The sequence below is a fragment of the Meles meles genome, chromosome 12 (genome assembly GCF_922984935.1).
Source record: "Meles meles chromosome 12, mMelMel3.1 paternal haplotype, whole genome shotgun sequence".
Taxonomy (NCBI): domain Eukaryota; kingdom Metazoa; phylum Chordata; class Mammalia; order Carnivora; family Mustelidae; genus Meles; species Meles meles.
In genome coordinates this window covers 2448258-2476245 of record NC_060077.1, presented here as the reverse complement: position 1 = coordinate 2476245, position 27988 = coordinate 2448258, and the positions used below count along the sequence as shown (strand labels likewise).

At 48.2% G+C, this 27988-nt stretch overlaps 1 protein-coding gene across 3 annotated transcripts; it reads left to right on the top strand.

Moving 5' to 3' along the window:
* Positions 1–3: 3 nt before the first annotated feature.
* On the top strand, positions 4–27980 carry USP30 (ubiquitin specific peptidase 30). 3 transcript variants are annotated; one of them, XM_046024994.1, is made up of 13 exons: positions 4–85; positions 4534–4643; positions 5753–5935; positions 10718–10821; positions 15241–15339; positions 15942–15987; positions 17898–17992; positions 22035–22094; positions 22575–22661; positions 23248–23328; positions 23421–23640; positions 25739–25859; positions 26414–27980. In XM_046024994.1, the coding sequence occupies exons 1-13, from the start codon at positions 48–50 to the stop codon at positions 26676–26678; spliced, it is 1509 nt and encodes a 502-aa protein (XP_045880950.1). In that variant the 5' UTR covers positions 4–47; the 3' UTR covers positions 26679–27980. The 3 variants fall into 3 exon arrangements, with proteins under 3 accessions (XP_045880950.1, XP_045880949.1, XP_045880951.1); XM_046024993.1 differs by lacking the exon at positions 4–85 and adding an exon at positions 499–691; XM_046024995.1 differs by lacking the exon at positions 4–85 and adding an exon at positions 586–691 and having other exon boundaries at positions 4542–4643.
* Positions 27981–27988: the final 8 nt, after the last annotated feature.

Genomic DNA, 27988 nt, shown 5'->3' with positions numbered 1-27988 from the left:
TAAAGTACGGGTCACGTTAGGGCCGGTGTGAAGGTTGAACGGGACGAATGCATGTGGCGTACTCAGCAACGCACGTAAGCAAACGGTAAGTTCGGTGGCTGTCATCCAAGGCCTCGCGCCCTCTGCTGATGTGGTCAGAGGTGGGCCTGCGCGCTCAGGAAAGGCCTTTCCTCCGCGACCTATTTACACTCCCGACGACAATAATAACTAAGGTTGGCCGAGGCCTGATCCCGCTTCCGGGCGGGCCTGCCCTCTTTATAACTAAAAACATTAAAATGGTCCCAGGAGCTGGAAGTGGGACATTTAAAATGCACGGAGCCAAAGCACAAGTCGAACACCCAGCGGGCCGGAGCCACAGGGCCTCCCTCGGTAACCGACGCTGACGCCGGTTGCTAAGCAGGAGTAGGGAAAACAAGGATGTGGTCCGTCGGCTCTTGTTCTCCGGCGGCAGCTGCTTCCGGTTCTCGGGGGAGCCGGTCCTTCGTCCTACCTTCCCCAGAGGAGCTAGGACTACGGCTGCAGGTTCCGCCGCCTCGGGAACCTTCCGAGCCCTCAGTCCCGCGAGGTGGTAGTGGCGGGGGCGGCGGCGGGTCTCCCGCGCGGCCGCGATGCTGAGCACCCGGGCTCAGGCGGCGATGACCGCGGCCGACCGGGCTATCCAGCGCTTCCTGCGGACCGGGGCGGCCGTCAGGTGAGCCTTGGGGGGCGGGGCGGGCGGAGAGGCCCGGGCCAGGGTCCCCAGCCTGGGCCTGCGGCGGCCTTTCACGGCGCTGGCAGGAGCAAGCATTCCGGAGGCTTCTGCGTCGGGCTCGGTTGGAGGCCCAGGCCCCGAAGCGGGACGGCGGATGGGCCTCCAGGCCCTCCATTTCTTCGGCAATGCCAATTCTGTCAGCCCTCCTCAGTGCTGCGAGCGCCCCAAATTCTCAGTGCCCTGCCCCCACCTGCCATATCCTCCTCCAGTCCTGTCCTTGTCCCCAGAACTTCCAGACACCCTCAGACTTGTCAGAGCCTCGAATTCTGCCAGTGGCCCTCAGACCTCTCGGTGCTGCTGCGCAGGCCTTGCAGGACCCCTTAATCCTTTCAGGGTACCCCCAGTCCTTTTGGACTCCCCAGTCTTGTCGTGCCCTGGGCCGCCAGCGTTCCCCAGTCTTGCCAAGTCCCCAGTCCTGCCGTGGATCTCACAGCCCTGCAAAGCCACCCAGGTCTGCTAGCCCTTCCCCCATTTTGTCAGTACCCCTATTCCTGTCATCCCCCATCCTCCAGTCAAGCCAGGGATCCCTTATTCAATGTGGGTCTTCAGTCTGATTTGTGAATCTCTGTCTTGCAAGGGCCCCAGAACAGATCAGGACTCCTTAACCGGTAAAGGCTTCCAGTCCTGCTAAGGTCTCCCATTCCTGCTAGGAACCCCCATAGTATGGGGCCCCAGTCGTGTCAGGGTCCGTCCCTCTTTCCCTTCGTTTCTTCATCCTCCTGTGGGCTCCAGTCTTGGGAGCTGAACACTGCATCCCCATTACTGACCCTAAATGACTGAGACCTGTTGCTCAGCCTAGCTTCTTTGCTCTGGAACTGGAGCAGGTTTTTTTTTTTTTTTTAAAGATTTTATTCATTTATTTGAAAGACAGAAATTACAAGTAGGCAGAGAGAGAGAGGAGGAAGCAGGCTCCCTGCTGAGCAGAGAGCCCGATGCGGGGCTCGATCCCAGGACCCTGGGATCATGACCTGAGCCGAAGGCAGAGGCTTTAACCCACTGAGCCAGCCAGGCGCCCCGGAACTGGAGCAGGTTTAAAGAGCTTATTATGCTAGGGCTGGGAGCCCTCGATGGCTGTCCTGTCCAGTGCCCCCATTCTGTAGATGGGGAACGGGCCTTGAGATGGTTTTGCCTGTGGCCTACAGCTGACCTCACAGTAGAGCTGGGGGAAAAGACAGATCTTTTTACCCTAGACCCCACTGCTCTCCTGTGTTGTCATTTTGCAGAAGGATGGGGGTTTCCAGAGTCACCAAATTTCACTGGGTTTTTTGTCCATACCTTGCTGAGGACCTGAGCAAGTCCTCTCTCCCATCCCTTCTGACTCTCTGTCCTTCAGTTTCCCTTGGGAGGTTTGTGGTTTTAAGCACAGACTTGGCATGAGTTCAGTTCAATGCTGCCTCACTCACTCTGACCAAGTTGGCTGCATCTCTAACATGAAAATTAAGATGATGGGGGCATGTGGGTGGCTCATTCGGTTAAGCATCTGGCTTCAGCCCAGGTCATGATCTCAGGATCCTGGGATCGAGCCCAGCATCAGGCTCTTTGCTCAGGGGGGGAATTTGCTTCTCCATCTCCTTCTGCCCTTTCCCCTGCTCTTTAAAAAAAAAAAAGAAAGAAAAGAAAATGAAGATGATAATAGAACCTACCTCTGTGGGATTGTTTTTAGGATGAGATAAGATTGTCACAGTGCCTGGCGTAGAGTATGCACCCTTAAATATTAGTGTTTGCTTAGGGAATTTAAAGCAGTTGTAAAGTGCTTTAGAATTTCAGTAATCGTTCTTTAACTTTTCCAGGCACTTTTGTTAATACACCTGTTGTGTGGAAGTCAGCACAATACAGCACTAAGAAATTCAAGAATAACTTTCCCAAATGCAATTGAGATGGTTAATACTTAATAATTGTAGTAGCTAATGTTTGTTAAGCCCTTATCTTTGCGTCGTATGCTCTAGCACTTGTTTGACTGTCAGAACTCCATGAAGCAGGTGTCTTGGTCGTCCCCATTGTACAGGTGACAGAGCTGAGCCTGAGAAGGGAAAATGATGCTCTAAGGAAGAGCAGAGCCTTAATTGATCCAGATTAAGGCTACTCCCCTTTCTTCTTCTTCTTCTTTTTTTTTTTTAAGATTTTATTTATGTATTTGAGAGAGGGAACACAAGCAGGGGGAGTGGAAGAGGGAGAAGCAGGCTCTCCACTGAGCAGGGAGCCTGATGCGGGGCTCGACCCCAGGACCCCGGAATCATGACCCGAGCCGAAGACAGACGCTTAACGACTGAGTCACCCAGGCGCCTGCAACTCCCCTTTCTTAACCAAGTTCTGTGTGCATTCTCTTGACTTTGTCCCAGAGAACAAAGATTTATTTGGAATTCAGTGATCAGTTATGTGTCATATTAGTTATGCTATTAGGAAGATGTTGGTTGTTGCAGACAGTTAGTGGTATCACTGGTGACTCTTCATTGAGTTAATGTTGACTGAGCTGAGCTCCAAACAGTATTCTGCTGCAGACATTGGAATAAGAATATATCAAACACATCTGTCTAGGTATATATTGTATATATAGATATTCACCCACATGTTGTTTGTCCTATTTGCTGGAAATACATAACTTCGTATAAAAACAGTGTTTTAAATTGCTTAAGTGTCTTTGTAGTAAGAGAATAACTTCAGTGCTTAAGCCTCAAGTTAAGACATTTTTAATTTAGTAAAGATTTAGAAAAGCCATTTATACTATTGTATGCCTCCTTCCTGTTTAATAATCTTTTTTTCTTTAAGTTTTTTTTTTTTTTAATTTATGAGAGACAGAGAGAGACACAGAGGCAGAGGGAGAAGCAGGCTCCCTGCTGAGCAGGGAGCCCGATGCAGGACTTGATCCCAGGACCCTGGGATCATGACCTGAGCTGAAGGCAGACGCTTAACCATCTGAGCCATCCAGGCTCCCCTCCCTGTTTATTTCTAAAAGATAGATTCATTTCTATATGTTTTCTCCGGTGTGTAATCATCCAGTAAATACCGTTAGGAACCTCTTAGGTGCCAGGCATGATCTAGAGACTTGGGATATATAAAACAGACAAAGATCCCTGCCCACAGGGACTTTGCTTTCCAGTGAGGAACACAGACAATAACTGTAGTTAATAAGTGGGGCGCCTGGGTGGCTCAGTGGTTTAAGCTGCTGCCTTCGGCTCAGGTCATGATCTCAGGGTCCTGGGATCGAGTCCCGCATCGGGCTCTCTGCTCAGCGGGGAGCCTGCTTCCCTCTCACTCTCTCTGTCTGCCTCTCTGCCTACTTATGATCTCTCTCTGTCAAATAAATAAATAAAATCTTTACAAAAAAAAAAAGTGAAGGTGATAAAAAGAAAATGCAGAACTGGGTAGAAGGGATCAGCAGTGCAGGTTCTCACTGTTGGTTAGAAGTGCAGGGGAGGGAGAGAGAGCGCCATGCAGTGATCCGGGGAGCGGGAGAGCATTCCAGGCAAAGGGAGCAGCCGTGCAAAGGCCCTGATACAGCCAATGTGGTGCCAGCATGGGAGGCAGAATAAGGGGAAAACCTGAGCTCCCCCCCGAGTGAGACGGGGCTTCTGGGACCTGCCTTAGGCTTTAAATCCTAGTGTCTGAACATGCTGAGTTTCAAGACATGACCCCATACTGTATGAGAATGTTCAGCTTGAACATCAGGTGTTTGGTGGGCCCGTCGGTCATTTTGATGAAATGGTATTTCTTTGTACCTGTATGTGTATTCACACGTGACGCGCTTGTGAGGAGGAAGACAGTAAACTTATTTTCCTTCCTAGGCACAAAGTCATGAAGAACTGGGGTGTCATAGGTGGAATTGCTGCTGCCCTTGCTGCGGGCATCTATGTGATCTGGGGTCCGATTACAGAAAGAAAGAAGCGTAGAAAAGGTAAGAGTGAGGTTATCGCATCATAGTCCGTAGACTTGACCCAAGCCCTTAGTGTCCCAAAACAGTACAAAAAGAAGAGGGCAGTTTTTGTTCTCGTGTATCTCCAGTTTGGGGACATTGCTTCCTTTTAAGCAGAAATTATTTTTAATGACTCATTATTTTAGACCCTATAGTGTAAAGATTTCTGTTCCTCCCCCTCTAAAATCTTGAGTTTGAGACACGCTCTGTAATGAAAAAGTTCACGTGGCTTCATTGTCTAACTGTTCTTCCTCGGATGCCTGTGTTGTTCAGTAGTACAGCTGACCGATTGTGTGACGCGTTTGTGGTGTCGCTGAATTGTGTGACGCGTTTGTGGTTTCGCGGACTAGCTGCTAGTCAGCTAGTAAGAGTTCCCAGCTACTGTCTTTAATACAAAATTCTATTTCCTTATTTTAAAATATGCCCCCTTTTGTAAATGCTACTCTCCTTATGTTGCTTAAAATTCAGCTGCAACAAGCAAACAGAAAAAAGGATCAGTATAGCAAAATGATCGTTGTTAAATCGGGGGGTGGTTACGATTGGAGTTGATTATATATCCTCTCGTTTTATGCGTGTGTGAGAACCTTCATAATAAAAAGTTTTTTGAAAAAGTTTCAGCGGAAAAGGGAAGTATGTCAAATTTTGTTGATCTCTTCACAGAAAGACTGATCAGAATTTCTCTGGTATCTTTTGCACTGATTATAAGAACAAAATCATTGTTCTGGGGAGCAACAAAAGAACAGTTGTTTTCTTCTGTTCTGATGTTGCTTTCTTATCAAAGGAGAGAGAGAATGAGAGAGAGATGTTATGAAGTGTTCTGTACAAGCCGTGCCAGACACTGTTGGCGGTCAGAAGTAACCCATGACAGGGGACCTGTCCTTCTGTCGCTTACAGTCTTCTGAAGGAGCAACACTAGGACCATGATTTGGTACAGACAGAATGCCTGGCCCCCCCGATTCTGTGGATAAGGACTTTCTGAGATTGGGATTTTCGGTGTCAGGTTCCAGTGCAAAAACCCTAGCTCCCAAGTGGGAGAGAAAGAGATGGTCCAATGTGATGTGCTTTTCTCTTCTTCCCCCCACATTTTTCAGGGCTGGTGCCTGGCCTTGTCAACTTAGGGAACACCTGCTTCATGAACTCCCTGCTGCAAGGCCTGTCTGCCTGCCCCGCTTTCATCAAGTGGCTGGAAGAGTTTACTACCCAGTACACCCGGGATCAGAAGGAGGCCCCCCCCCACCAGTATTTATCCTTAACGCTGTTGCACCTTCTCAAAGGTATCTAGCCGGGAACTTCAAGGGGATTGTGTGTCTTTTGAAAGCAGCAGCCCTGAGGGCAGGCAGAGGGTTAATAGCTTCTGTGTGAAACACAGATCATCATGGAAAAAGAAAACCAAAAAACACTGTGGGTGCAGTAGATACAAACAGCTATTTAAAAAAAAAATTAAAGACATAACCATGTGTTTTTAAAAATTGTCAGTGTATTAACAGCTTTTTAGGGAAGAGAACAAATCCACGGCCACTTAAGCATTTTGGTTGTAAGAAGTACTCTGGCTTATTAAAGTTTAGAAAAAAGAAGTGTCTTAGCCTAAGCGATAAGGTGGTTCACAGAAGAAATAGTACAGACTGTATTTAGGTAGATTGGAAGAGTATCTAACAGGCACTCAGATGTGCGACTTGGCCAAAGACATAGAAATAACCTTAACGGTGAGGTTATCATTGTGCTGCCTGTCAGCAAAGACTGAAAACTCCACAGTCCTGCCCAGCTGTTGGACAACATGTTCACACGTGCTGGTGGCGGGGTGGCACAGGGCCAGCTTTATGGAGAGCAGCTTGGAACAACACGGTGCTAGCTCGCAAAGTGTCCAGTACCATCTGACCTTGGGAACTCCACTGACCATGATAGACACTAGCCTGAAATGGAGTTGTAAGAGCCCATGAGCTCCAGAGTGGCTGACCAGGCGCCCTGAGCCAAGCGAGTCACTGTTAAACAGGCTTGGCACGGGTTTGAAGAGGTCACCTGTCCACCTTCATTTTTTTAAACCAGCTTTTTGCCTGTGTAACGAATTTTTCCTCCCATAACATTTCTTCACATCCCGAGGACATTCCACAGAACACGATTTGGGAAATGCTGGGATGTGTGCAAAGATTTCCCAACACCTGGTTACAAAGGAAGGCAGGGGAGGAGAGCGTGGGGGTGTCCAACAGGAGAATGATTAAGCAGTCACTGGAATATTATGTAGCCATTATGAATCATCTTTGCCAAGTGTTTTTTGTTGTTGATGTTTTTCATGTGGGAGAGGCATAGGCTATAATGTTAAGTTTAAAAGAGCGGTGTTTGAAATATGTTGTAATTTGACTTCGGCAAAGCAAAGATTTCCACAGATAGAGGCTGGACAGGAAAACCCCAAAACGTTTATCTTGGCAATTTTGGTCTTGTGGCAAGTTTGGAAACCTTAAAACCAAACAACTGTATTTCTTTTTTAATTATTATTATTCTGTTTAAAACAATTTTTTAAAATTTTTATTAATATATAATGTATTATTAGCTCCAGGGGTACAGGTCTGTGAACCGTCAGGCTTACACACTTCACAGCACTCACCATAGCACACACCCTCCCCAATGTCCATAACTCAGCCACCCTGTCGGTTTGTTTTGTGAGATTAAGAGTCTCTTATAACAACCGCATTTCTAAAGCTCTCAACAGTAAGCATATATCCCTCTCACAGTCAGGAAAAAACTGGATTTAGAAAACACTCGGTTCACTCTCGCTCCGCAGAGATGTGTTCCCAGGTGATCTCAGCTTGACACAGAAAGCGAGTTCTGCTCTTCTGTCCCACAGGCAATTTAAAAGTAATTTCTTCTGCTCCCCTGTTGTAAGCAAGTACCATCCCAGAGCGGAAAGCTGAAATGTGGGTGGTAGAACACAGGTTGAGTACCTGTCCCATCATGACCGCTGCTCTCCCCTTTTCACATGCGTCACCCAGGACTGGGAACCGGAGCCGTGCTACACCTAGAATCTAGGCTCCCTTCCCTGTCTCTGCTTTTCAGGGTCGTTCATTTTGGGTTTTAGAGATAATTTTTAATTTCACAAGTAATGCTTGAATACACTCTGCTGATAAAAATTTAAAGCATCACTCATAAAGTGACGGTTCCCCTTTATCACTGCCCTGCTCCCGTTCCCCTCATTTCTTTCCAAAGAAAAATACAGATGTATCCTTCCAGACCATTTTCTGTGCACTTAAATATGTTTCTAAGCACCCATAGAAATTACATATTGTTTTGTTTATCTTTTTTCATAACCAAATAGCGTAATAATATCCAGGGTGGAAGAATGTCCGTTTTAGCACACGTAACCCTACCACATTCATTTTTTCCTCTTTTTGAGTTTATCGGGCTTATATCTTCTGTGTGTTGCCTGCTCACTCCCACTGCGCACTTTTTAAAAATTGTGGTAAAATATCCATAACATAAAGAATGTACCATCTTAACCATTTCTAAGTGCACATTTGGGTAGCGTTTTGAGTGCCTTCACATTGTTGGGTAACCGAACCCACTCTTCTCTTCACCAGAACTTTTCCATCATCCCATCCGGAAACTGTGTCTATTAAGCAATGACTTCCCATTCTCCTCGATCCCCAGATCCTGGATACCACAGCCCTACTTTCTGTCTCTGAGTTTGATTCTGTATCTCCCAGAGGTAGAATCCTACAATGTTTGTCCTCGTGCTTCTGGCTTATTTCACTCAGCATCATTTCACTCAGCTTATTTCACCTCAGCATTGAGGTTCATCCATGCTGTAGTGTGGGGCAGAGAACCATTCCTGTTTAAGGCTTCAGAAGAATAATACCCCATTGTGTGTACATGTGGCATTTTGTTTGTCCATTCATAAGTCAAGGGACATTTGGGTGGTTCCCCCCACTGGCTACTGTGAATAATGCTGCTGTGAGCATGGGTGCACAGATCTCCACTCATGTCCCTGCTCCTAATTCTTTTGGGGTATATACCTAGAAGCGGAATTACTGGATCAGGTGGTAATTCTGTTTAATTCTTTTGAGGACTCGTCATGCTATTTTCCAGGGCAGATGCACCGTTTTGCCTTCCCCCGACAGTGCACGCAGCGCTCTAACTCTCCACATCCTCGCCAACACTTGTTATTGTCTGTCTTTTCGATGGTAGCAGTCTTGGGTGTGAGGCGATCATCTCATTGTGGTTTTGATCTGCATTTCCCTACTAGAAGTATTGTTGAGCATGAGTTTTCCTGTGTTTCTGGACATTTGTATAGTTGTGTTTTTTGTGTTCGTGTTTGTTTTGTAAATGTCTACTCCAGTCCCTTCTCCATTTTCGAGTTGGGTTGTCTTCGTTTTTATTGTTATGTCTCAGGCACTCTTAATATGTTCTGGATATCTGTCCCTTGTCAGACGTGCGATTTGCAAACCTCGTTCACTTTCACAGTTGCACAGTATCCATAATGGCAAGATACTATTATTTAGCTATTTGTTTGCCTCCGGGGCCTCGTTGTCATAAACGGGCTACAGTGAATGTTCTTATTTGCGCCCGTAGTGCACACAAGCCTTTGTTTCCCTAGCGTAGATCCTGAGAGATTACTAGAATATGAATTATAGGATATGAAAAGTCGTAGATATTGCCAAATTGCCCCACAGCATTTTGGGCAAAATTAGGCTAAAGGGGACAGTAAAATTTTCCTTTGGAGGAGAAAAGCCAACTGACAGGCTGCCCGAGTGTAGGAGGAGAAAGGGAAGTACACTTGCCTTCTGAAAAGGCTCCCTTTGTTCTGGAGGGTAAAGGTCTGACACCAGGCTAGATCTGCCCTGGTAAGACAGGCCTCAGGACTTAGCACTGGCCACTGGGCTGCTGCTTCTCCCCACGTTACCACCCAGAGGCACCACCACGTTCAGATCCAGATGGAGGTTGCTCAGAACTTCCCGAGTCAGAGCCTGAAGTAGTCAAAGGAATGTCTCGAGTTCACTAACTGCAGATCAAAGAGAAGAAAGAGGCCAGCTTCGTTTTCCCAGAGTTAATTGCATTTGGGAAGCAGGCCCCAGTATTTTTATCTTCCATACTCTAGCCGTCGTGGTCCAGTGAAATATAATGTGGCAGGAGGCCGACAGGATCAGGAAATCAGCAGACTATGGTGTGCGGACCATGTGTGCTTTCGTCAGTAAAGTTTTATTGAAACATCCGTGCCCATTTACGCGCTCTTTATGGCTGCCGGGGTGCTATGATAGCAGAGTTGAGCAGCTGCTGCAGAGCCCGCAAAGCCAAAAATGTCTCTTGTCTGACCCTTGATAACGTTTGCCAAGCCTTGATCTAGCTGTAACTATAATGTAAACTCATAAGCCCATCACACTCGTGTTTTTGTTCATTAGGCTTGATTCTACTTATGACTGAAAAGTAAACTCAGAGGCACCTGATTGGCTCAGTCAGTTGAGTGTCTGGTTCTTGATCTCAGCTCAGGTCTTGATCTCACGGTCATGAGTTCAAGCCCCGTGCTGGGCTCTACACTGGCCATGGAGCCTACATGAAAGAAAGAAAAGTTAACCCCACAGCAGCCCCCTTCAGGCTGCCACATATGGCTTGCTGCTTTCCCATGATAATCAGAAACTCCGAGGCGGATGGACACAAGCGAAGGCCCTGCGGCCTCAGAGTCCGATAGAGGCGAGTCAAGCACTGAGTGTGGCTTGGACTAGATGAAATGTTTAAGGGCCCTCCCGCCCTCAGAGTTGTGAGTTAAAACCTTTCATTCAGTAGAAATCTTGTAACAATTTATATTGAGGCAGTAATTCAAAAGGCTGAAGCCAGTTTCTTCATTTAAATGCTACAGGCTCATGAAAAATCACATTGACTCAGGAAACACACAGTGCCTAACAGCCCTCTAAGCCTTTGGGTAAGGCTACAGAGAGGAATAATGAAAGAGCTATAATTCCAAGGTGAATTTTACAGTGAGATGCTTAATTAGCTTTGATATGTTGTGCGGGGTAGGTTTCCTGGTTTTTTGATTTGTCAGTGAATCTAACAGTTGCCTTTCTGGTTTCCAGCTCTGTCCTGCCAAGAAGTCACTGATGATGAGGTCTTAGATGCAAGCTGCTTGCTGGATGTCTTGAGAATGTACAGATGGCAGATCTCTTCCTTTGAAGAACAGGTGAGCACCCCATTCAGAGTCCTGCCCACTCACGCGCGGGGCCTGCGCTGGCAATGAGGCTGAAAAGTAGGCTCGATGCTGCGGCATGAGGAATAAATGCGTGTTGACCTTGCACTTGCCTGGCCTGAGTGTACATTTCTGTGGCAGTTTCGTATTCTGGGACCAGATCACGAACTTTGTTCCTGTTCTCGTGGTCAGAGGAAAAAGACAGCTGTTTTTGGTTTTATTTTTGTTTTCCCAGTGGGTGGAAGGTTAGCAGGAGAGGGTTTGAACAGTTGCCAAAGAGCGAGCCTCTGTTTGGTCCTCGAGTGACTTTGCACTTGATTACCTGGGTCCTTTGGCGAGCAGCAAGCAGGTGGCTTACTGTAGAAGCAGAGAGATTCAGGTGAGACCCTTTTCTGAACCACATTCTCATTAAAAAAAAGAAATCCGATTTTAGAGTCTAGATTAATTGAAGTGGCCTCCGACCTTGAGCAGGTGTCATGAGTAACCCCAGGGCCTTACTCCCACCCCTTGGACCCGTTTTCCCACAACTACAGATTCACTGCCTTTTTCAGTCCTCGCCACCGTCCTCCTCAGACGGCTAGTTGGACAGTGAGTCTGGCCGAAGCTGAGACGATGAAGTTGTAGGGTCAGGTCGTCTAACGTCCTCTCTCCACATTCCGGGCCGGCTTTGGCCAGCTCTGTGTTGGGTGTTCCTGCCTGCACTGTCCAGACACCGGACCTGAGAAATGAGAGACAGCCGTTAGGCCCCCAAAAGGGTGGACTGGGAGTGAAAAGCATTTAAAAATGCTGGAAAGTGAGGTGAGAAGATTTTTCAGCTCCTTTGTTTTGTTTTTTTTTTTTTTTTAAGATTTTATCTATTTATTTGACAGACAGCGATCACAGGTAGGCAGAGAGGCAGACAGAGAGAGAGGAAGGGAAGCAGGCTCCCTGCTGAGCAGAGAGCCGGATGCGGGGCTCGATCCTAGGACCCTGGGATCATGACCTGAGTCAAAGGCAGAGGCTTTAACCCACTGAGCCACCCAGGCACCCCAAGCTCCCCTTGTTTTTTTTTTTTTAAAGATTTATTTATTTGACAGATAGAGATTACAAGTAGGCAGAGTGGCAGGCAGAGAGAGAGAGAGAGAGCGAGAGAGGAGGAAGCATGCTTCCCCACTGAGCAGAGAGGCCGATGCGGGGCTCCATCCCAGGACCCTGGGATCATGACCTGAGCTGAAGGCAGAGGCTTTAACCCGCTGAGCCACCCAGGTGCCCCGCTCCCCTTGTTTTTAAAGACTACCTCTATTTCCATCCTAGGCTGAAGCCAAGCAGGTGTTCCTTTTTAAACACAGTGTTGGTGGTTTCAACTCTCTTACAGTGCGTCTCGATGAATCCCTTGTCTATTGAAATGTTTTGTTTTTTTTTTTTCTTTTGAAAGATTTTATTTATTTATTTGACAGTCAGAGATAGGCAGAGAGGCAGACAGAGAGAGAGGAAGGGAAGCAGGCTCCCCGCTGAGCAGAGAGCCCCACGTGGGTCTCGATCCCAGGACCCTGGGATCATGACCTGAGCTGAAGGCAGAGGCTTTAACCCACTGAGCCACCCAGGCGCCCCGAAATGTTTTTCCATTTAGAAAATGCTTACTAAATCCTCCTCTGGTAGCTGGCATGATTTAGCCTCGTTTTCCTCTCCCTAAACTGAGTGAGTGACTGCGACTTAGTCCCAAGGACATGAGGTCCCTTGTCTAAGTCCTGCTCTTCTGTCAAGGACCGGCCGATGTCTCCGTTCCTCTGGGGAAGTGTTTCCAGCAGCTTCAGCCTGCAGTCATCACCGAGCCACTCAGTGCTGTGGGGTGCTTGGGAAAGAGGCAGGCGCAGTGGGCCATCGGCCTCCTCCCACCTGGCCTGGGGCCTGTTCGCATCTTCACCATTACTGATCTCGTCAGTCGGCGGCACACAGACTCGCACTCCCACCCACTTTTCGGAGCTAGAGCTGTGGCGGACATACCGGGCCGGGTGCTGGACCCGAGTGACTTCTCTGCATTCATCTCCACGGCGCGCCTGTAAGGACTCACTGTTACTGTCCCCATCTTGCAGAGGAGAACACTGAGGTTCAGAGAATCCCAGAGTGACACAGCTGTTGAAGTGGCAGGGGCAGGATTCGGGCCGCTCTGATGCAGAAGTGCACAACGAAGCTACCCTCTGCTTCAAGACATTCCTTGTCTCAAGGCCAAGTAGTTCCGTGGCTGACAGGGATAGAATGGGGTTTGGGTCTGACCCCAGGCTATCTTGGGATTCTTGTCCTTGGCGAACCCCTGCTCCTGCTTCAGATGCCTTGTCCGTGAGCCTCCCTGGAAGAGCCAGTCCCCCTTCAGGCTTAGCGCCGCTGCGAGATCCCTAGCCAGGCTGCCCCATCTATCCCTGGGTTGTGAGTCCCTCCAGGCTTTGCCTCATTTATCTTTGAACCACCCATCACTCTCTTGCTAACTGCTGTTCCGAGCCTGGGAGGGGATTCATGGATACAAGCCCCAAATGTTTGTGGAATGCCTGCCTCAGGTGGGGCCTGTGAAGGGCATGCGGTCGTGGTGGCAAATGGGTCTTGCCGGGCTCCTGCTCACAGGGAGGTCATATTCTAGCAGAGGACTGTGGAGGTCATTTCAATATCCACTAGCAAGAAGTAAAGTGTGCTGATGTGCCAGTGCAAGTTGCGGGGGCCGGGAGCTGGGGTGGGGCGGGGAGAAAAGCAGTGCAGAGACTCCCTTAGGTAGGGAAGGCTCTTCTGGAGACGTGAGGTTTTTGCTGAAGTCTGAAAACAAGGGAGGCCTGTGAGGAGCTGGGCACAGAGTGTTTCAGACAGGACCTTGAAGGGTGAGAGGATACTACGTTTGGGTAAGGACAAGGGGGCCAGCATGGCTGTGGCCAGGGGCAGGAGGGCAGTCGGGGGGAGGGGCTCAGACGGCGGCAAGGGGCAGATTGTGCGGGCCCCCGGGTGCCCTGGGCCGGAGTTGGGCTCCTGTTCTGTGTGTGCTGGGGAGCCACTGGCGGCCTGGAACAGGGACAGCTATGCCCTGGTCTGTGTTTGAACAGGATGTGCTGTACCAGGGGGACCGTAGTGGGGCAGAGGGAGCAGACAAGAAAGTCGGGAGGTCGTTGCAGGCATCCGGGCTACTGATGGCCTGGCTCAGGCTGGGGTTGAGGCAGGGGAGACAGAGTCCTCTGAAATTTGGGGTGTGTGTTGGAGGTAGAGGGCCCCCCCGCCAGCTGCACCGGCAGAAGGTGGAAGCAGGGGGCTTGTGTCAGGGAGGGTCCTTGCAGGAGGGTCTCCTTCAGGACATGCCTTTCAGCAGAAATTTGAAGGATGAAAAGGAGGCAATTGTGTGAAGATGGGACGGGAAGAGCAGGCCCTGAGATGGGAACATGTGTGCTGGCTCACCGTTGAAAGCCGAAGAGTAAAGGCATCTGCCTCTTAAAAGATCACCCGGGGGAGCACAGCTCTCACTGCCTCTGAATTCTGGGGAGGAGAGACCTGCTCATCCCTGAAGAGCCAGGGATGGTTTTGACTTTTGGAGAGAGCATCCCCCTGCCATATGATGAACAATTCCACGTCCAGGTGTGTGCTCCAAAGAACTGGAAGCCGGGACTCCAGCAGATGCTCGTGCATCCACGTGCAGAGCTGTGCTATCCACAGCCGCTGGAGGTCGAAGCAGCCCGTGTCCATCCGCGCAGGCATGGATACACAAGATGTTGGGGGGGGGTGCGCGTGCGCACACGTGCAATAGAATGTACATGACTATACGTGCTTAGATACTTATATGCACACACAAAGGAATATTCCTCAACTTCACGAAGGAGGGAGATGCTGACACGGTCTACACTGTGGGTGAGCCTCTCAGACTTCAAGCTCAGTGGAGCCAGTCAGTCATGGAAGGATAAACACTATGATTCCTTGTGCAAGTCCCCACAAGGAGCCAAACTGCTGGACACAGAGATGGCCGCCAGGGAGGGGGTGGGGTCAGAATTATATGGGGACAGAGTTTCGGTTGGGAAAGCTAGATGAGTTATGCTGATGCTCACACAACAACGTGAGTGTGCTTCACCCCACAGGGCTGTGTGCCTAAAAACAGGCTCAGAGGGCAGCTTGGATGTCGCATGCATGCTTTACCACAGTAAAGCAGTCCAGTGGAGTGGAGGTCAGGGCCATGTTGACAAAGCTGAAACAGGCTCAGAGACAGTTGGTGTGAAGGCAGCCCCCCCCCAACCCTTGGGCCCCTTAGTTGAGGGCCTTTGGGGTGAAAATGTCTGGGATATAAAGTTCCGTTTAATAGGCTGAAGCTTGAGAAGGTGGAAAGCAATTCTGCCCTCTTAGCTGCAGGATTCTGCCTGGCGGTGCACCCAGGGCCCCGTCTGGCGTCTCTGAAGCTGCTTTGCCCTTTGACAGGACGCCCACGAGTTATTCCATGTCATTACCTCGTCCCTGGAAGACGAGCGGGACCGGCAGCCCCGGGTCACCCATTTGTTTGATGTGCATTCCCTGGAGGTAAGCCCGTAGTAGGTCCAAGACGTGTGTGTGGCTTGTGCCTGTTTCACAGGGATAGATAGGGAATGTGAGTATAGTCCTTGTACGACTCTAAACTCGGAAGTAAGTCTCAGTAAAAATCAAGAGTGGGCGTGGGGCTGGGGGATTGTCTTCAGCTGCAACCTTTGCAGTTGGTGACTTTGGTTAGGGGTGTCAGGGCTCTTTAAAATGATTTCATTACTGCAATTTGTCTTGGCTTGGAGAAGAAAAGGTATTTTTCCCTCTATTTAATACAGGGAACAAGGAGCCACAGGAATGCTAAATGAATCCTCATTTCCCTGGAACATGATAAATATTAGGGAGTTGATAGAAGTTAACTAATAAAGGAGTAGGGAGGAATGTTCCAGAGACAGGAAATGTGCTTTCCATTTAATGAAAGATGGGGTACGGCTACCAGCCAGCGAACTCATTAGGGCTTCTATTAGGATCTCTGGTTAAAAACTGGGTTTAAGTGGTGCAACCAGCAGGGAAACTCGTAAGCTTTAGGAGCAGGGTGGGGGGCTGGTAAAAGGGATCGCAGCTGGATTTTCAGTCTGTTTTTTTTTTTCTTTTTTCCCCTATAGCAGCAGCCAGAAATAACTCCTAAACAAATAACCTGCCACACAAGAGGTAATCATTCCCCTTGAACTAGAACATGTAAGATGGGTACTTTTGAGATGTGACAGTCATTTGCTTGTTAAAAACAACAACCTTATCGGAGAAAGACAACTATCATATGATCTCCCTGATATGAGGATGTGGAGATGCACCATGGAGGTTAGGGGGATAGGAGAAGAGTAAATGAAACAAGATGGGATTGGGAGGGAGACAAACTATAAGTGACTCTTAATCTCACAAAACAAACTGGGGGTTGCTGGGGGGAGGTGTGGTTGGGAGAGGGGGAGGGGGATATGGACATTGGGGAGGGTATGTGCTATCGTGAGTGCTGTGAAGAAGTGTGTAAACCTGGCGATTCACAGACCTGTACCCCTGGGGATAAAAATACATTATATGTTTATAGAAAAAAATGAGAAATAAAGAGTTTAAATTAAAAAAACAAACAATAAGAGACTATGGACTCTGAAAAACAACCTGAGGGTTTTGAAGGGTCAGGGGTGGGAGGTTGGGGGAACAGGTGGTGGGTGATGGGGAGGGCACGTTTTGCATGGAGCACTGGGTGTTGTGCAAAAAGAATGAATACTGTTACGCTGAAAAAATAAATAAAATAAATAAATAAATAAAAAAACAAACAGCAACAACAACCTTTTTCTGGGGACAACCAGTCCAGCTGGAACTGTGTGTACTTGCAGAGGAGCTTAGGTTTTACCTTGTTCCCTTGGGCCATCTTGAATCGTTCCCTCACACCTTGCTCCGTTTCCCGCCTGGAAAAAAAAGCAACGGACTTATTTCTACTTCCAACAAGGGTTTCCTTTCTACCTTCTTGAACTGATCTCATGAGGAGCTCCTTAAGCTGAAACTGCCATGTCCTCAGCGGGTGATCACAGTCCTCGTTAGGAGGAGACTGTTTTTTTCTTAACACCTAAACTTAAGGGGGGAAAAAGAAAAGGACATGTGAATTCCATTATGCATCACTAGTAATAACAGTGACTGTCTTTTCGGGCCCAAGCTGTGTGCCGCACCCTATAGCATCTCATTTAAGACTCACAACGGTGGTGTGAAGTTGATCATGGGGATAATGGGTTAATAATTGTCCCCATTTCCAGTGAACCAAGGTTCACAGAGATAAAGTGACTTCCTGGGTCATAAAACTAATGAGAAGCAAAGCCAGGACAGAGCCCAGGGCCGCCTGACTGTAGGGCGTGTGTTTCTGACTAGCTTACCACACTGTTGATTACTCCAACTCCCATCTTATCAAAAAAAAAAATTCCAGTTTTTCAGAACTTGCTTACTCTGATGATTTTCGGAAGTTTATCTCACTTTCTGGAATGTTCTTTCGTGGTGTCCTTCCTTGGACATCTAAACATCTTAAGCGAATGTTTGTGAAAATACATTATTCAACACCAGTTCCTTTTTAAATTTAATTTGTTTCTTTTCAAGTCTTTATTTAAATTCAAGTTAGCTAACATATAGTACAGATTCCTTTTTTTTTTTTTAAGATTTTATTTATTTATTTGAAAGACAGAAATTACAGGTAGGCGGAGAGGCAGGCAGAGAGAGAGAGGAGGAAGCAGGCTCCCTGCTGAGCAGAGAGCCCAATGTGGGGCTCGATCCCAGGACCCTGGGATCATGACCTGAGCCGAAGGCAGAGGCTTTAACCCACTGAGCCACCCAGGTGCCCCCAGATTCCTTTTTTAAATGGGCTGTACCCATTGTACAGAAACCACGTCGAAGGACTTGCATAAATTTTCCTGTGAATGGGATGGGTTGTCTTTGATGGAAGTCCATAAGGAAAGCTGTTTCAGTTTACTTTTCAGGAACATTCATTTCAAAGAGGGAGTTGCTACCAAATACTAAAAAGGAGGGCGAGTTTTGAGGTTGGTGCCAAGGTGGCACACAGCAAGACATGTTCTGTGTTCCAGGCTCACCTCACCCCACGTCCAATCACTGGAAATCTCAGCATCCTTTCCACGGAAGGCTGACGAGCAACATGGTCTGCAAACACTGTGACCACCAGGTAAATACCGTACCAGTGCTTGCTGTTTTCGGGTGAGGTTCCCTTTCAAGTCGAGACTCGGGAAGCATCTGTAGAGTGTGGACTGATGTTAATAGATGGCGTTTGTGGTCTCCTGGCTCTGCTTACCTCATGGATAGACCACCTCCCCTTACTTAGTGCCCGCATGTCCTTTGACCCTCTGTGGCATCTTCTGTTCTGAGAGCAGCAGACCTGAGTCTTGAGGTTGGGTCTACACTGACAGTAGACACAGCAGGTTCTATTGTTTGGCAGGGTTTGGGGGTTTTGTTTGTTTGGGTTTTTCTTTTTCCTTTTTTTAAAAAAAGATTTTATTTATTTATGTGAGAGAGAGAAAGAGAGTGAGAGAGAGCATGAGAGGGGGGAGGTCAGAGGGAGAAGCAGACTCCCTGCGGAGCCGGGAGCCTGATGTGGGACTCTATCCTGGGACTCCGGGTTCCTGACCTGAGCCAAAGGCAGTGGCCCAACCAACTGAGCCACTCAGGTGCCCTAATTTTGACATTTTAAAATAACTTTTTATTAGGAAAGTTTCCAACATAAATACAAAAACAGAGAATTGTGTAACTATCATCTCAATCAATTTTAGGATATTTTCAGCCTCCCCACCTCCCCGCAAAAGAACCCCCTGTACCCATGAGCAGCTACTCTCCATTTCCCCCACTCTTCTAGCCTTAGGCAACTACTAACCCACTTTCGGTCTCTCTAGTTGCGTATTCTGGATATTTCGTATGCATGCAATCATACAATACATGGTTCTTGACTAGCTTTTTTCACTCAGCATCATGATTTTCTTTCATTCCATTAACATGGTGAATTGCAGTGATTGGTTTTTCTAAGGTTAAACTAGCTTTGTGTTTCTGGAATGAACACTTTACCGTGATGTACTTCGTGTCTATGTTTATGAGGACCATCGGTCTTACAGTTTTCTCGCAATGTCTTGTCAGGTTTTGTTATGGGGATTATACTACCCTCATAACGTGAGTGGGGAAGTGTTCCTTCCCCCATTTCCTGAAAGACTTTGGTTAAGATCAATATTGTTTCTTCCTTAAATTAAATCTTCCTTAAATCTGCTAGAATTATCCATTTCTTTTTCTTTTTTTATTTTTATTTTTGCAGAATTTCATATGAGACTTTGCTGTTAGGTACACAGACATTTACTAATGATGAGTTGACTCTCACTGTCTTGATAAAATGTCCCTTTTTCTCTCTGGTAAATATTTTATCTTTGTCCTGGAGTCTATTTTGTCTGGTTAGTTTCCATCTAAGTAGTGTTTCTTTTCTTCCCTTTTTCTTTTTTTTTTTTAATTTTATTTATTTATTTATTTGAGAGAGAGCTGGGCGGGGGGTGGGCAGATAGAGAGGCACAGACAGTCTCTCAAGCAGAGTCGGCTGAGTGGGGAGCCTGAGGCAGGGCTCGATCTCACAACCCCGAGGTCATGACCGGAGACGAAATCAAGAGTTAGGACGCCTGGGTGGCTCAGTGGGTTAAGCCTCTGCCTTCAGCTCAGGTCATGATCTCAGGGTCCTGGGATCGAGCCCCGTATCGGGCTCTCTGCTTGGCAGGGAGCCTGCTTCCTCCCCTCTCTGGCTGCTGCTCTGCCTACTTGTAATCTCTCTCTCTCTCTCTCAATCTGTAAAAAAAAAAAGAAAAAAAAAAAAAAGTTAGGTGCCCCTCTGCCTTCGGCTCAGGTCATGATCTCAGGGTCCTGGGATCGAGCCCCACATCGGGCTCTCTGCTCAGCGGGGAGCCTGCTTCCTCCTCTCTCTCTGTCTGTCCCTCTGACTACTTGTGATCTCTGTCTGTCAAATAAATAAATAAAATCTTTAAAAAAAAAAAAAAGTTAGGTGCCCCTAACTTTTTATAGGTTTTTCTAGGATATCTCTTTCCGTTGTCTTATTTTTGATCCAACTTTGGCCTGCACTGGCCAAAGGCCTGCATTTGGCCTACCCTCCACCTAGATCTTCCCCTTCATCTCCCTGCGTGGTGAAATGGCAAGTCAACACCTGCCTTGCTTTCTTCCAGCTCGTCACTTTAAAGGCGCTATTCTCTTGCTTTCTGGCCTCCGGGTTTTTGGATGCACACCCAGCATCATTCACACCGTCGTTCTGTATGTGACATCTCGTTTTTCTCTCTGCCAGCTTGTAAGACTTTCTCACTACTTTTGAGCTTCGGCAGTTTGTCCGCCCTGTGCCTAGGTATCATTTTCTTTGTATTTGCTTGGAATTTGCTGAATTTCATAAATCTGTACCTTTATGTTTTTCACCAAATTTGCACATTTTGGGGGCCATTATTTTTTCCCAAAATATTATGTATACCCCATTCTCTCCTCATTGGTCTGCTTGGTATCGTTCCACAACTCACTGAGGCTTGGTTCATTTATCTTCAACCTCTTCCCTCCACATCCTTCAAACTGGATAAGTCTGTGTACTTATCTTTAAGTTCATAGCCTCTGCTCTGTCTTCACTTTGCTTGTGCAGCGAACATTTCTTCCTTCCGTCCTTTCTTTCTTTCAAGATTTTACTGATTTATGAGAGAGGGAACATGAGAGCAAGCACCAGAAAGGCAGAGAGAGAGGAAGAAGCAAACTTCCCACTGAGTAGGGAGCCCGATGTAGGGCTCGATCCCAGGACCCTGAGATCATGACCTGAGCCAAAGGTGGAGGCTTAACCCATTGAGCCACCCAGGTACCCCTCAGGGAACTATTCATTTCAGTTGTTTTTCTCAGTTGTATAATACCCATTTGGTTCTTTATCGTTTCCATTTATCTGCTAAGACTCTCCATTTGTCCTCCAACAGGACTAAATAACTCTCTTCCTTTGTGTCTGTGAGCTTACTTGTCACAATTCTCTTTTAAGGCCCTCGTGTTAATTTCAGTATCCAGGTCATCCATGGGATCCTTCACCATGGGTTATATTTTCCTTTTTGCACTGTATGTCTAGTAATTTTTTTTTTTTTTTGCATATTTAACATTGTAGTAGAGACTTGGATTCTGCTATGTTTCTCCGAAAAATAATGAATTCTGTTCTGATGTGCAGTTGACTGGGCTGAGCTCAAAGCCAAACTGTTTTCCCCACATTGGGCAGCAAAATCTCGGGGCAGTTTTTTCAGCTTCTCACTTTAGCTTTTTGGCTAGGCTCCTGGGGTTTCCCTGTGTGGGTGTGCACACTTGCGTGCCCGTGCCTTGCAACTGGGCAGGGTTTGTACCTTGATTTGGGGCCTCATCCTCTCTGTGGCTGCCCTCTTTCTGGGATTTCCCCCAGCCTCTGTACTAGCTTGGGCTCTGTCTTCTGAGACCTCCATCCTGTGAGAATGCAGCTTTCTGCCACCTGATACTGAATAGCGTAGGCTGGGGAGTTCCCTCAAGCAAAAAGTCACACAGTGCAAATCTCACTGTAAAGTTCCTGTTTTCGCAGGACTTGGCAGTAGCTATCCAGTCATCTGAATGCTTGTGTTTTGTTTCGGTCCAGAATGTCTATGCATTATCTCAAGGACAGCCAGTCTAGCTAAGCTACTTTCCCATCACCAAAAGCAGCAATTTTTATCCTGTTTTATCACTTGGGTTTTTTTTTTTTGCGGTTAATAACATAATAGGTGTGTCTTTCTGTACACTCACACACTCCTACTGTGCTATTTGGAACAGAGGGTGCTCTTCTGTGGATATGATGTAATTCACTTCATCGTTCCCTAGAAATTTCAGCTATTCACATTTTGCTGCTATAAATAATGCTGGGATGAACATCCTTACAGTTTTGTCCATGGTTATTTCCTGAGGATAAAATCCCTACATTACTGGTCAGGGATGTTCTCTTACTGTGATCTTATAAACTGGCCTTTGGTGTTACTGTACCACTTACATTGACAGGGTTGTTTGTAATAGAATTTGCTTCTAGGTAAGTACACCGTGTTTCATTATGTCAGCGTTGGGCATCGAAATACTAAACTGTTTCATAGGCATGTGTCTTCTCATCTCTAAAGCTCTGGTTTGAACATACGTCCTTTCTGGATTTCCTGCAATGTTTGTTTCAGAGTCCTGTACGATTTGATACCTTCGACAGCCTTTCACTGAGTATCCCAGCTGCCACGTGGGTATGTACTGAGCGATGGTTTATTTGGGGTCTGTTTTGGAGACACTGAAATCTGAGCAGGCTTTGAGGTACTATGTGTAGCCGATGTCCTGTGCGTTACTCTGGCACATGGTTGGCTGAACCTGTCTTGGTTGTCGTGTGTGGTACCATGGCCCAATCTGGAGGGAGAAGAGAGTGAATGGTTTTTCTCCAGTTTCAAGAATTTCGGCTTTTTCTCAACACACACACACGTATTAATCTTAAATTTAAAGATCTCTAAAACGCTGTGGTAGTCTGTAAGTTTCTGCAGTGTTATATACGTCCTCATAGCCTCGAATCCACCCATTGAGAGCTCCACATATGCTCAGGGAATGTCCAGTTGCACCTGTCAAGTTTTATTGCCCATTTAAGCAAAAATAAAGCTCTGGGATCGCATTGCCTTCTGTTAATAGTTTCCTTGTAATTGAACGGTAATCGTGAATTTTGTTTTCTGGTGCTTAAGGGGCATCCACTGACCCTGGACCACTGCCTTCACCACTTTATCTCCTCCGAATCGGTGCGGGATGTTGTATGTGACAACTGTACACAGGTATGCCTCTCATGCCCGGTGTCACCCCCCAGCTGGCCCTGGTGTCCTGATGCAGTACCTCTCATGCCGCCGCTCTCCACTGGCCTGAGCTCTTCCGACTAGAGCCAGGGGGGCTTTGTGGCCTCAGCTACGTAACTTGGCTGGGAAATCGGGAGCCTGTGGACCCGAGCTCTTTCCCAGATGAGTTTGCCTCATCTGCAGAATGTTTAGAGAAACTATGAGTGTGCTGCTCTGAAACGGGAGCACTCACCTGCTGACTCTCTCGGGCTTGACTCCCCTCAGTGTCCGCATGTCATCCTCTGAAGAAGAGGAACCATGGGAACCCGAATTTCTGAAGACGCAGAACAAAACAGATGACACGCTGCCACAGAGTTCCTTGTCATGCCGTCCTTTCTCTTGTCCCCACTGTCACTCTTACTTAACAGTAAAACAGTGAGAGCATCTCACAATTAACTGGGCAGCCGAGCTCCTTTAGCAGGTCAAAGTCGGGTGCCAACTAAATACAGACCTAACACCGACCGGCTGCAGCCCTCCCCAGACGTTTCCTTCCGAGGAATTCTGCAGAGCCATCTTTCTCTTATTTCAGATCGAAGCCAAAGGGACGTTGAATGGGGAGAAGGTGGAGCACCAGAGGACCACCTTTGTTAAACAGCTGAAGCTAGGCAAGGTGAGCACCCTGCACACCTTGTCGCCTCTGCCCTCAGGGACCCCCCGTGTCCCACCCCCAACACACGGCCCCTCCGCTTTCTGTCCCTGCAGCTCCCGCAGTGTCTCTGCATCCACCTGCAGCGGCTGAGCTGGTCCAGCCATGGCACGCCCCTGAAGCGGCAAGAGCACGTGCAGTTCAACGAGTTCCTGATGATGGACATCTACAAGTATCACCTGCTCGGGCACAAACCCGGGCAGCCGAGCCCCAAGCCCAGCGAGGCCGCGGGGCCCGCCCAAGACCTGCAGGACGGGCTGGTCGCCCCCGCCCCAGGTGTGTGCCCAAGGAGCCACCGCTCAGAACTTCCGGCACAGGGAAGAGGAATCCGGCGTCACCACCTTCTGGGGCCCTTATGCCACGAGGGGAGCTGGTCCAGCGGTTGCTTGAATTCCTGAGAACAGCAGGACTGGGGGTACAGGAGGGAAGAATCCTTAAAAGAGGTTAAACTTACATAGTAAAGAGGTATACGGTTTTAAAAACAGTATCATAGTTGACAAAATATGGGAAGAAAAGCTTAAGATGGTTTTCTGACCTTTTGACTGGATGATAATTGGCCCCTAGCATTCCAGCGAGCCCAACTGGCCCGGTCAGTTCATGTCCTTTATGCAAAGGTGGGGAGGAGAAGCTCTACCCAAAGATCACACATTCATTACTGAGCTCCTTACTGATCTCCCTCCACTTCCCTCCTCACTGGCGACTTATCGCCGAGTTGGGCCCCCCGGGAGGCTCGGCCCCCGGGGAGCAGGTCGCTCTTAACTGCCCTCAGTCTTGCTGAGGGGAAAATCGAGGCCACGGGAGCTGAAAGGACTTGTTTAAGGACAAACATCAGTCCACTGGGAGAACGGGCACCAGAAGGCAGCATTGGGCAGTTTTTAAAAGCTCTCTTTTCTAGCTCCTTGAGTTCTTTAGAATTACGTAGATGAGGAAAACCCACCAACTCTAAGAGCCCCAAGCCCTGACTCCCCACCCACACCTGCTTCCAGTCCAGCCAGAGGCCTGGCTTCCCTGCACCCCAGATGCTTCTGACTCCGTAGCCCTCTGCTGCCTTTATTCTTTCTTGCCTCCGCAGGTGTGCGGCTTGGCAGTACACCATTCACAGGAAGACTGTATTTTACCTTTTTTCAGCAGATCTGTAGATGAACATCAGAGTTGCTGCAGTGGGAAGAGGGCTCAGTCTTTGGCTGCATTTTATTTTTTAAAATATTTTATTTATTATTTGACACAGAGAGAGAGATGGTGAGAGAAGGAACACAAGCAGGGTGAGTGGGAGAGGGAGAAGCAGGCTTCCCAGCAAGTAGGGAGCCCAGTGCGGGACTTGATCCCAGGCCCTTGGGATCCTGACCTGAGCTAAAGGCAGAAGCTTAACAACTGAACCACCCAGGTGCCCCTGGCTGCCGTTTTCAATCCAGGCCGGGCTCACCCTGGATCCCTCCTCTCCCAGCTGGGGCTCCGGGTCTGCTCATTGCCACAGCATGCTGGCTGTGGCTACTGTACGGCCAATGGGGCCTGCTGGGTACTTACAGGCCCGCGCGTGTGACACAGGAAAAGAGAGGCCAGTATCTCCTTCACTATTTTATCTACACCCATCAACATTTATCAACATGGTTATATGTTGGTATTCTTTAGAAGCTGGAAATTAAAGAATAGAGAATGTTTAGGTAGTGGTTCTAACCAGGGAGTTCTGTCGCCCAGGAGACGTGGGGCAGTAGCCAGGGGCATTTTTGGTTGTCACAACCGAGAGACAGGTGTTAATGGCATCTGGTGGGTAGAGGCCAGGGATGCTGGGAAACATCCTCTGATGCGCAGGATAGCCCCCACAAGCAAGAGTTATTCAGCCAACATGTCAGCAGTGTCAGGATTGAGAAACCTTGGTTTAGGTTGAAATGCCAGTAAATTAGCTACAGCCTGACTCTGGCGGATCTTGAGCAAACGGACAGGGAGCTGCTTCAAGATTCACAAAGCTGTCAAAGTAAGCAGCAGACTGGAAGCTAGACCCACTTTTCCTACCCTGGATTAAGAATGTCAATGACAAAAAGGTAGGGGCACCTGGGTGGCTCAGGCCGTTAGGTGTCTGCCTCTGGCTCAGGTCATGATCTCAAGGGTCTTGAGATCAAGTCGGGCTTCTCGCTCAGTGGGGACTCCAGTTCTCCCCCTTCCCTTTTCCCTGCTCACTTTGCTCTCTCTCTCAAATAAATAAAATCTAAAAAAACAAAAAACAAACACACACACACAAAGGTAGGAATCAGCCTAACAATGAACTGCTTGGTTTTTTCTTTGCAGCATTGTCGGGGAGTTAAACTCAAGGTAGCGGAGGCTGTGGTGTGTCCCCACAGCTACTGCTGCTGTCACCTGGAGCCCTTTTCTCTTGCAGTTCTGAATCAGCCTGGGGGCCCCAAACCGCCAATTTTTATGAATGGCGCCTGCTCCCCATCTTTATTGCCTCCCCTGCCAGCCCAGATGCCCTTCCCGCTCCCGGTGGTTCCTGACTACAGGTGAGCTGCTCTGGGGAGGCACAGTCTTCATTTCTCATGGCTGCTGGTTCTCCCGGTTTCCAGAATTAGCTTTGCACAGAAACGGATGACAACACAGACATTTGTTCTTTCATCTTAAGGTGTAATCGCACTATTACACATTCCTGTTTATTTTTGTCCCAGATGGAAAGCACTTTAAAAGAAAGAATTCTTGAAGTACGTAGAATTTAAGTATGTATGTTGTGTGTGTACATGTGGGAATGCATGTATAAAGTACAAAGGAGGGCATTTCACATTTCTTGGGACACCCCCTAGACATCAGCAGTCAAACCTTTAAGGCCTTCTTCTGTGTACAACTGCCACATTAATGGATGTCCACTCACGGGACGGGTGTCTTCCCTCTGCCAGGAAGCCCCCATCTGCATTTTACGGGTTGTGTAGTATTCACTTGTACGAGGGTACCCTTGAATCAGTCCCCGTCACTGAACATCTAGGATTCTTTCACTTTTCGGTTTTGCCCATGACCCTTTTTTTTGCCTGTCTGTAAATGGCTTGCCTGTGTTCCTCCCATTCAGCTCCTCCACATACCTCTTCCGGCTGATGGCAGTTGTGGTCCACCACGGAGACATGCACTCGGGACACTTTGTGACTTACCGACGGTCCCCGCCATCAGCCAAGAACCCTCTTTCAACCAGCAACCAGTGGCTGTGGATCTCTGACGACACAGTCCGCAAGGCCAGCCTGCAGGAGGTCCTGTCCTCCAGCGCCTACCTGCTGTTCTACGAGCGCGTTCTTTCCAAGATGCAGCACCAGGGCCGGGAGTACAGGGCGGAAGAATGACTGCCCTGCCTCAGAGCTGATGGCATTGCCCACGCCAGCCAGGAACCAGGCAAGATCTGACTGTGTGTGTGTGCGCAGATGGCCCCTGCCAGAGCCCTCTGCCTTCTGGTGTGTTCTCAGAGCAGGCTCCATAAAGGAGCCGCTGGCCCCAGTTCAAACCAAATCTGGCCCCCTGAACAGCTCTGCGAGTCTGCACTGGGTGGTGTCCTCGCTGTGCTCCGACAGCATTCACTCTGTCTGCAGCGTCTTTTTACTTATCTGATACAGGTAATTAAATGAAACCCGGTTCCAGAAGCCACCTTTTTTATATTCGGCTATGTTAGGTGTTCTCAGAGGGGAGGTAACTTTGCCTAATCCTCCAGTCGGTTTCAGCATAGACCTTTTATTTTTAGTAAACAGGCCCATAAAAGGTGAAACAATTAAAGGCAACAACTTAGAAGAAAAAGTGCCTTTCCCTTCCGATTGCTTTTGTAGCATGTCCATTCTGGAAAATACACATTGTCTGAGAGTCCTCGGAACAACTTTTGAAAAGCTCTGCTCCTTCCAAGTTTCTCCATGGAGAGCAACAGGACAGCTAAAAGACGCCTGAAGAACACCCGCCTTCCCTTTTCGTGGGTCTTTTCTCGTCTTTGGATTCCTTCTATATCATCAAAGTGCACCTGCCAAATCTGGCCCGTCAGCTCTGAGCTGCGTGCGGCTCGCTTCTGCTGTCAGCACGCTGGCCGGAGGACGTGACGGTGGTCCGTCATCAGACTGGGAACAGTGGGCACAGAGCAGTGTCTGCGCCAACCACTCTGGACAAAGCCTGTTTTTACACAAAGCCTCCCCCCACCGGCCAGATGGACGGTTGTCCTGAATTCTGTTGCCCCTGCAGCATTCCTGAGGTCTGCAGGTGCCACTGGGGGCCGTGTGAGAGGACAGTCCTTGCCTGGGTTCGGGAGCCAGGGTCGGAAGGGCACGGACCGCAGGGCTGCAGTCGGGCTTCCTTGTTTAGCAGAGGGAAGGCTTAACGCTCCGTGAGCATCCAAACCCCAACCCTTTCCACAGAAGAGAAGAAAGTTATCAATTTGTAAAAAACGTATCCTTGCAGCTGATCATCTAGTATTGTCGTTTTGTTATAGGTCCATACTCTATACATTTACTGGCTCCCCGCAGCCCGACACAAAGACTCTACTGAGCATTCCCGTCTCTCTTTGGAGAAGGCTCCTGGATGCAGCCCAGCGCCACAGGGAGAGTGAGGACACGGTAGTAGCTATGTTTTAGCTAGGCTTTTTATTAAAAATAAAACAAAATTCAAATGGACTCCTCAG

Coding starts and splice junctions, on each gene's coding strand:
- USP30 (XM_046024993.1), top strand. CDS start 609: ATGCTGAGCACCCGGGCTCAGGCGGCGATGACCGCGGCCGACCGGGCT. Junction 692..4,533: donor CGGACCGGGGCGGCCGTCAG/GTGAGCCTTGGG, acceptor TTTCCTTCCTAG/GCACAAAGTCATGAAGAACT. Junction 4,644..5,752: donor AAGAAAGAAGCGTAGAAAAG/GTAAGAGTGAGG, acceptor CACATTTTTCAG/GGCTGGTGCCTGGCCTTGTC.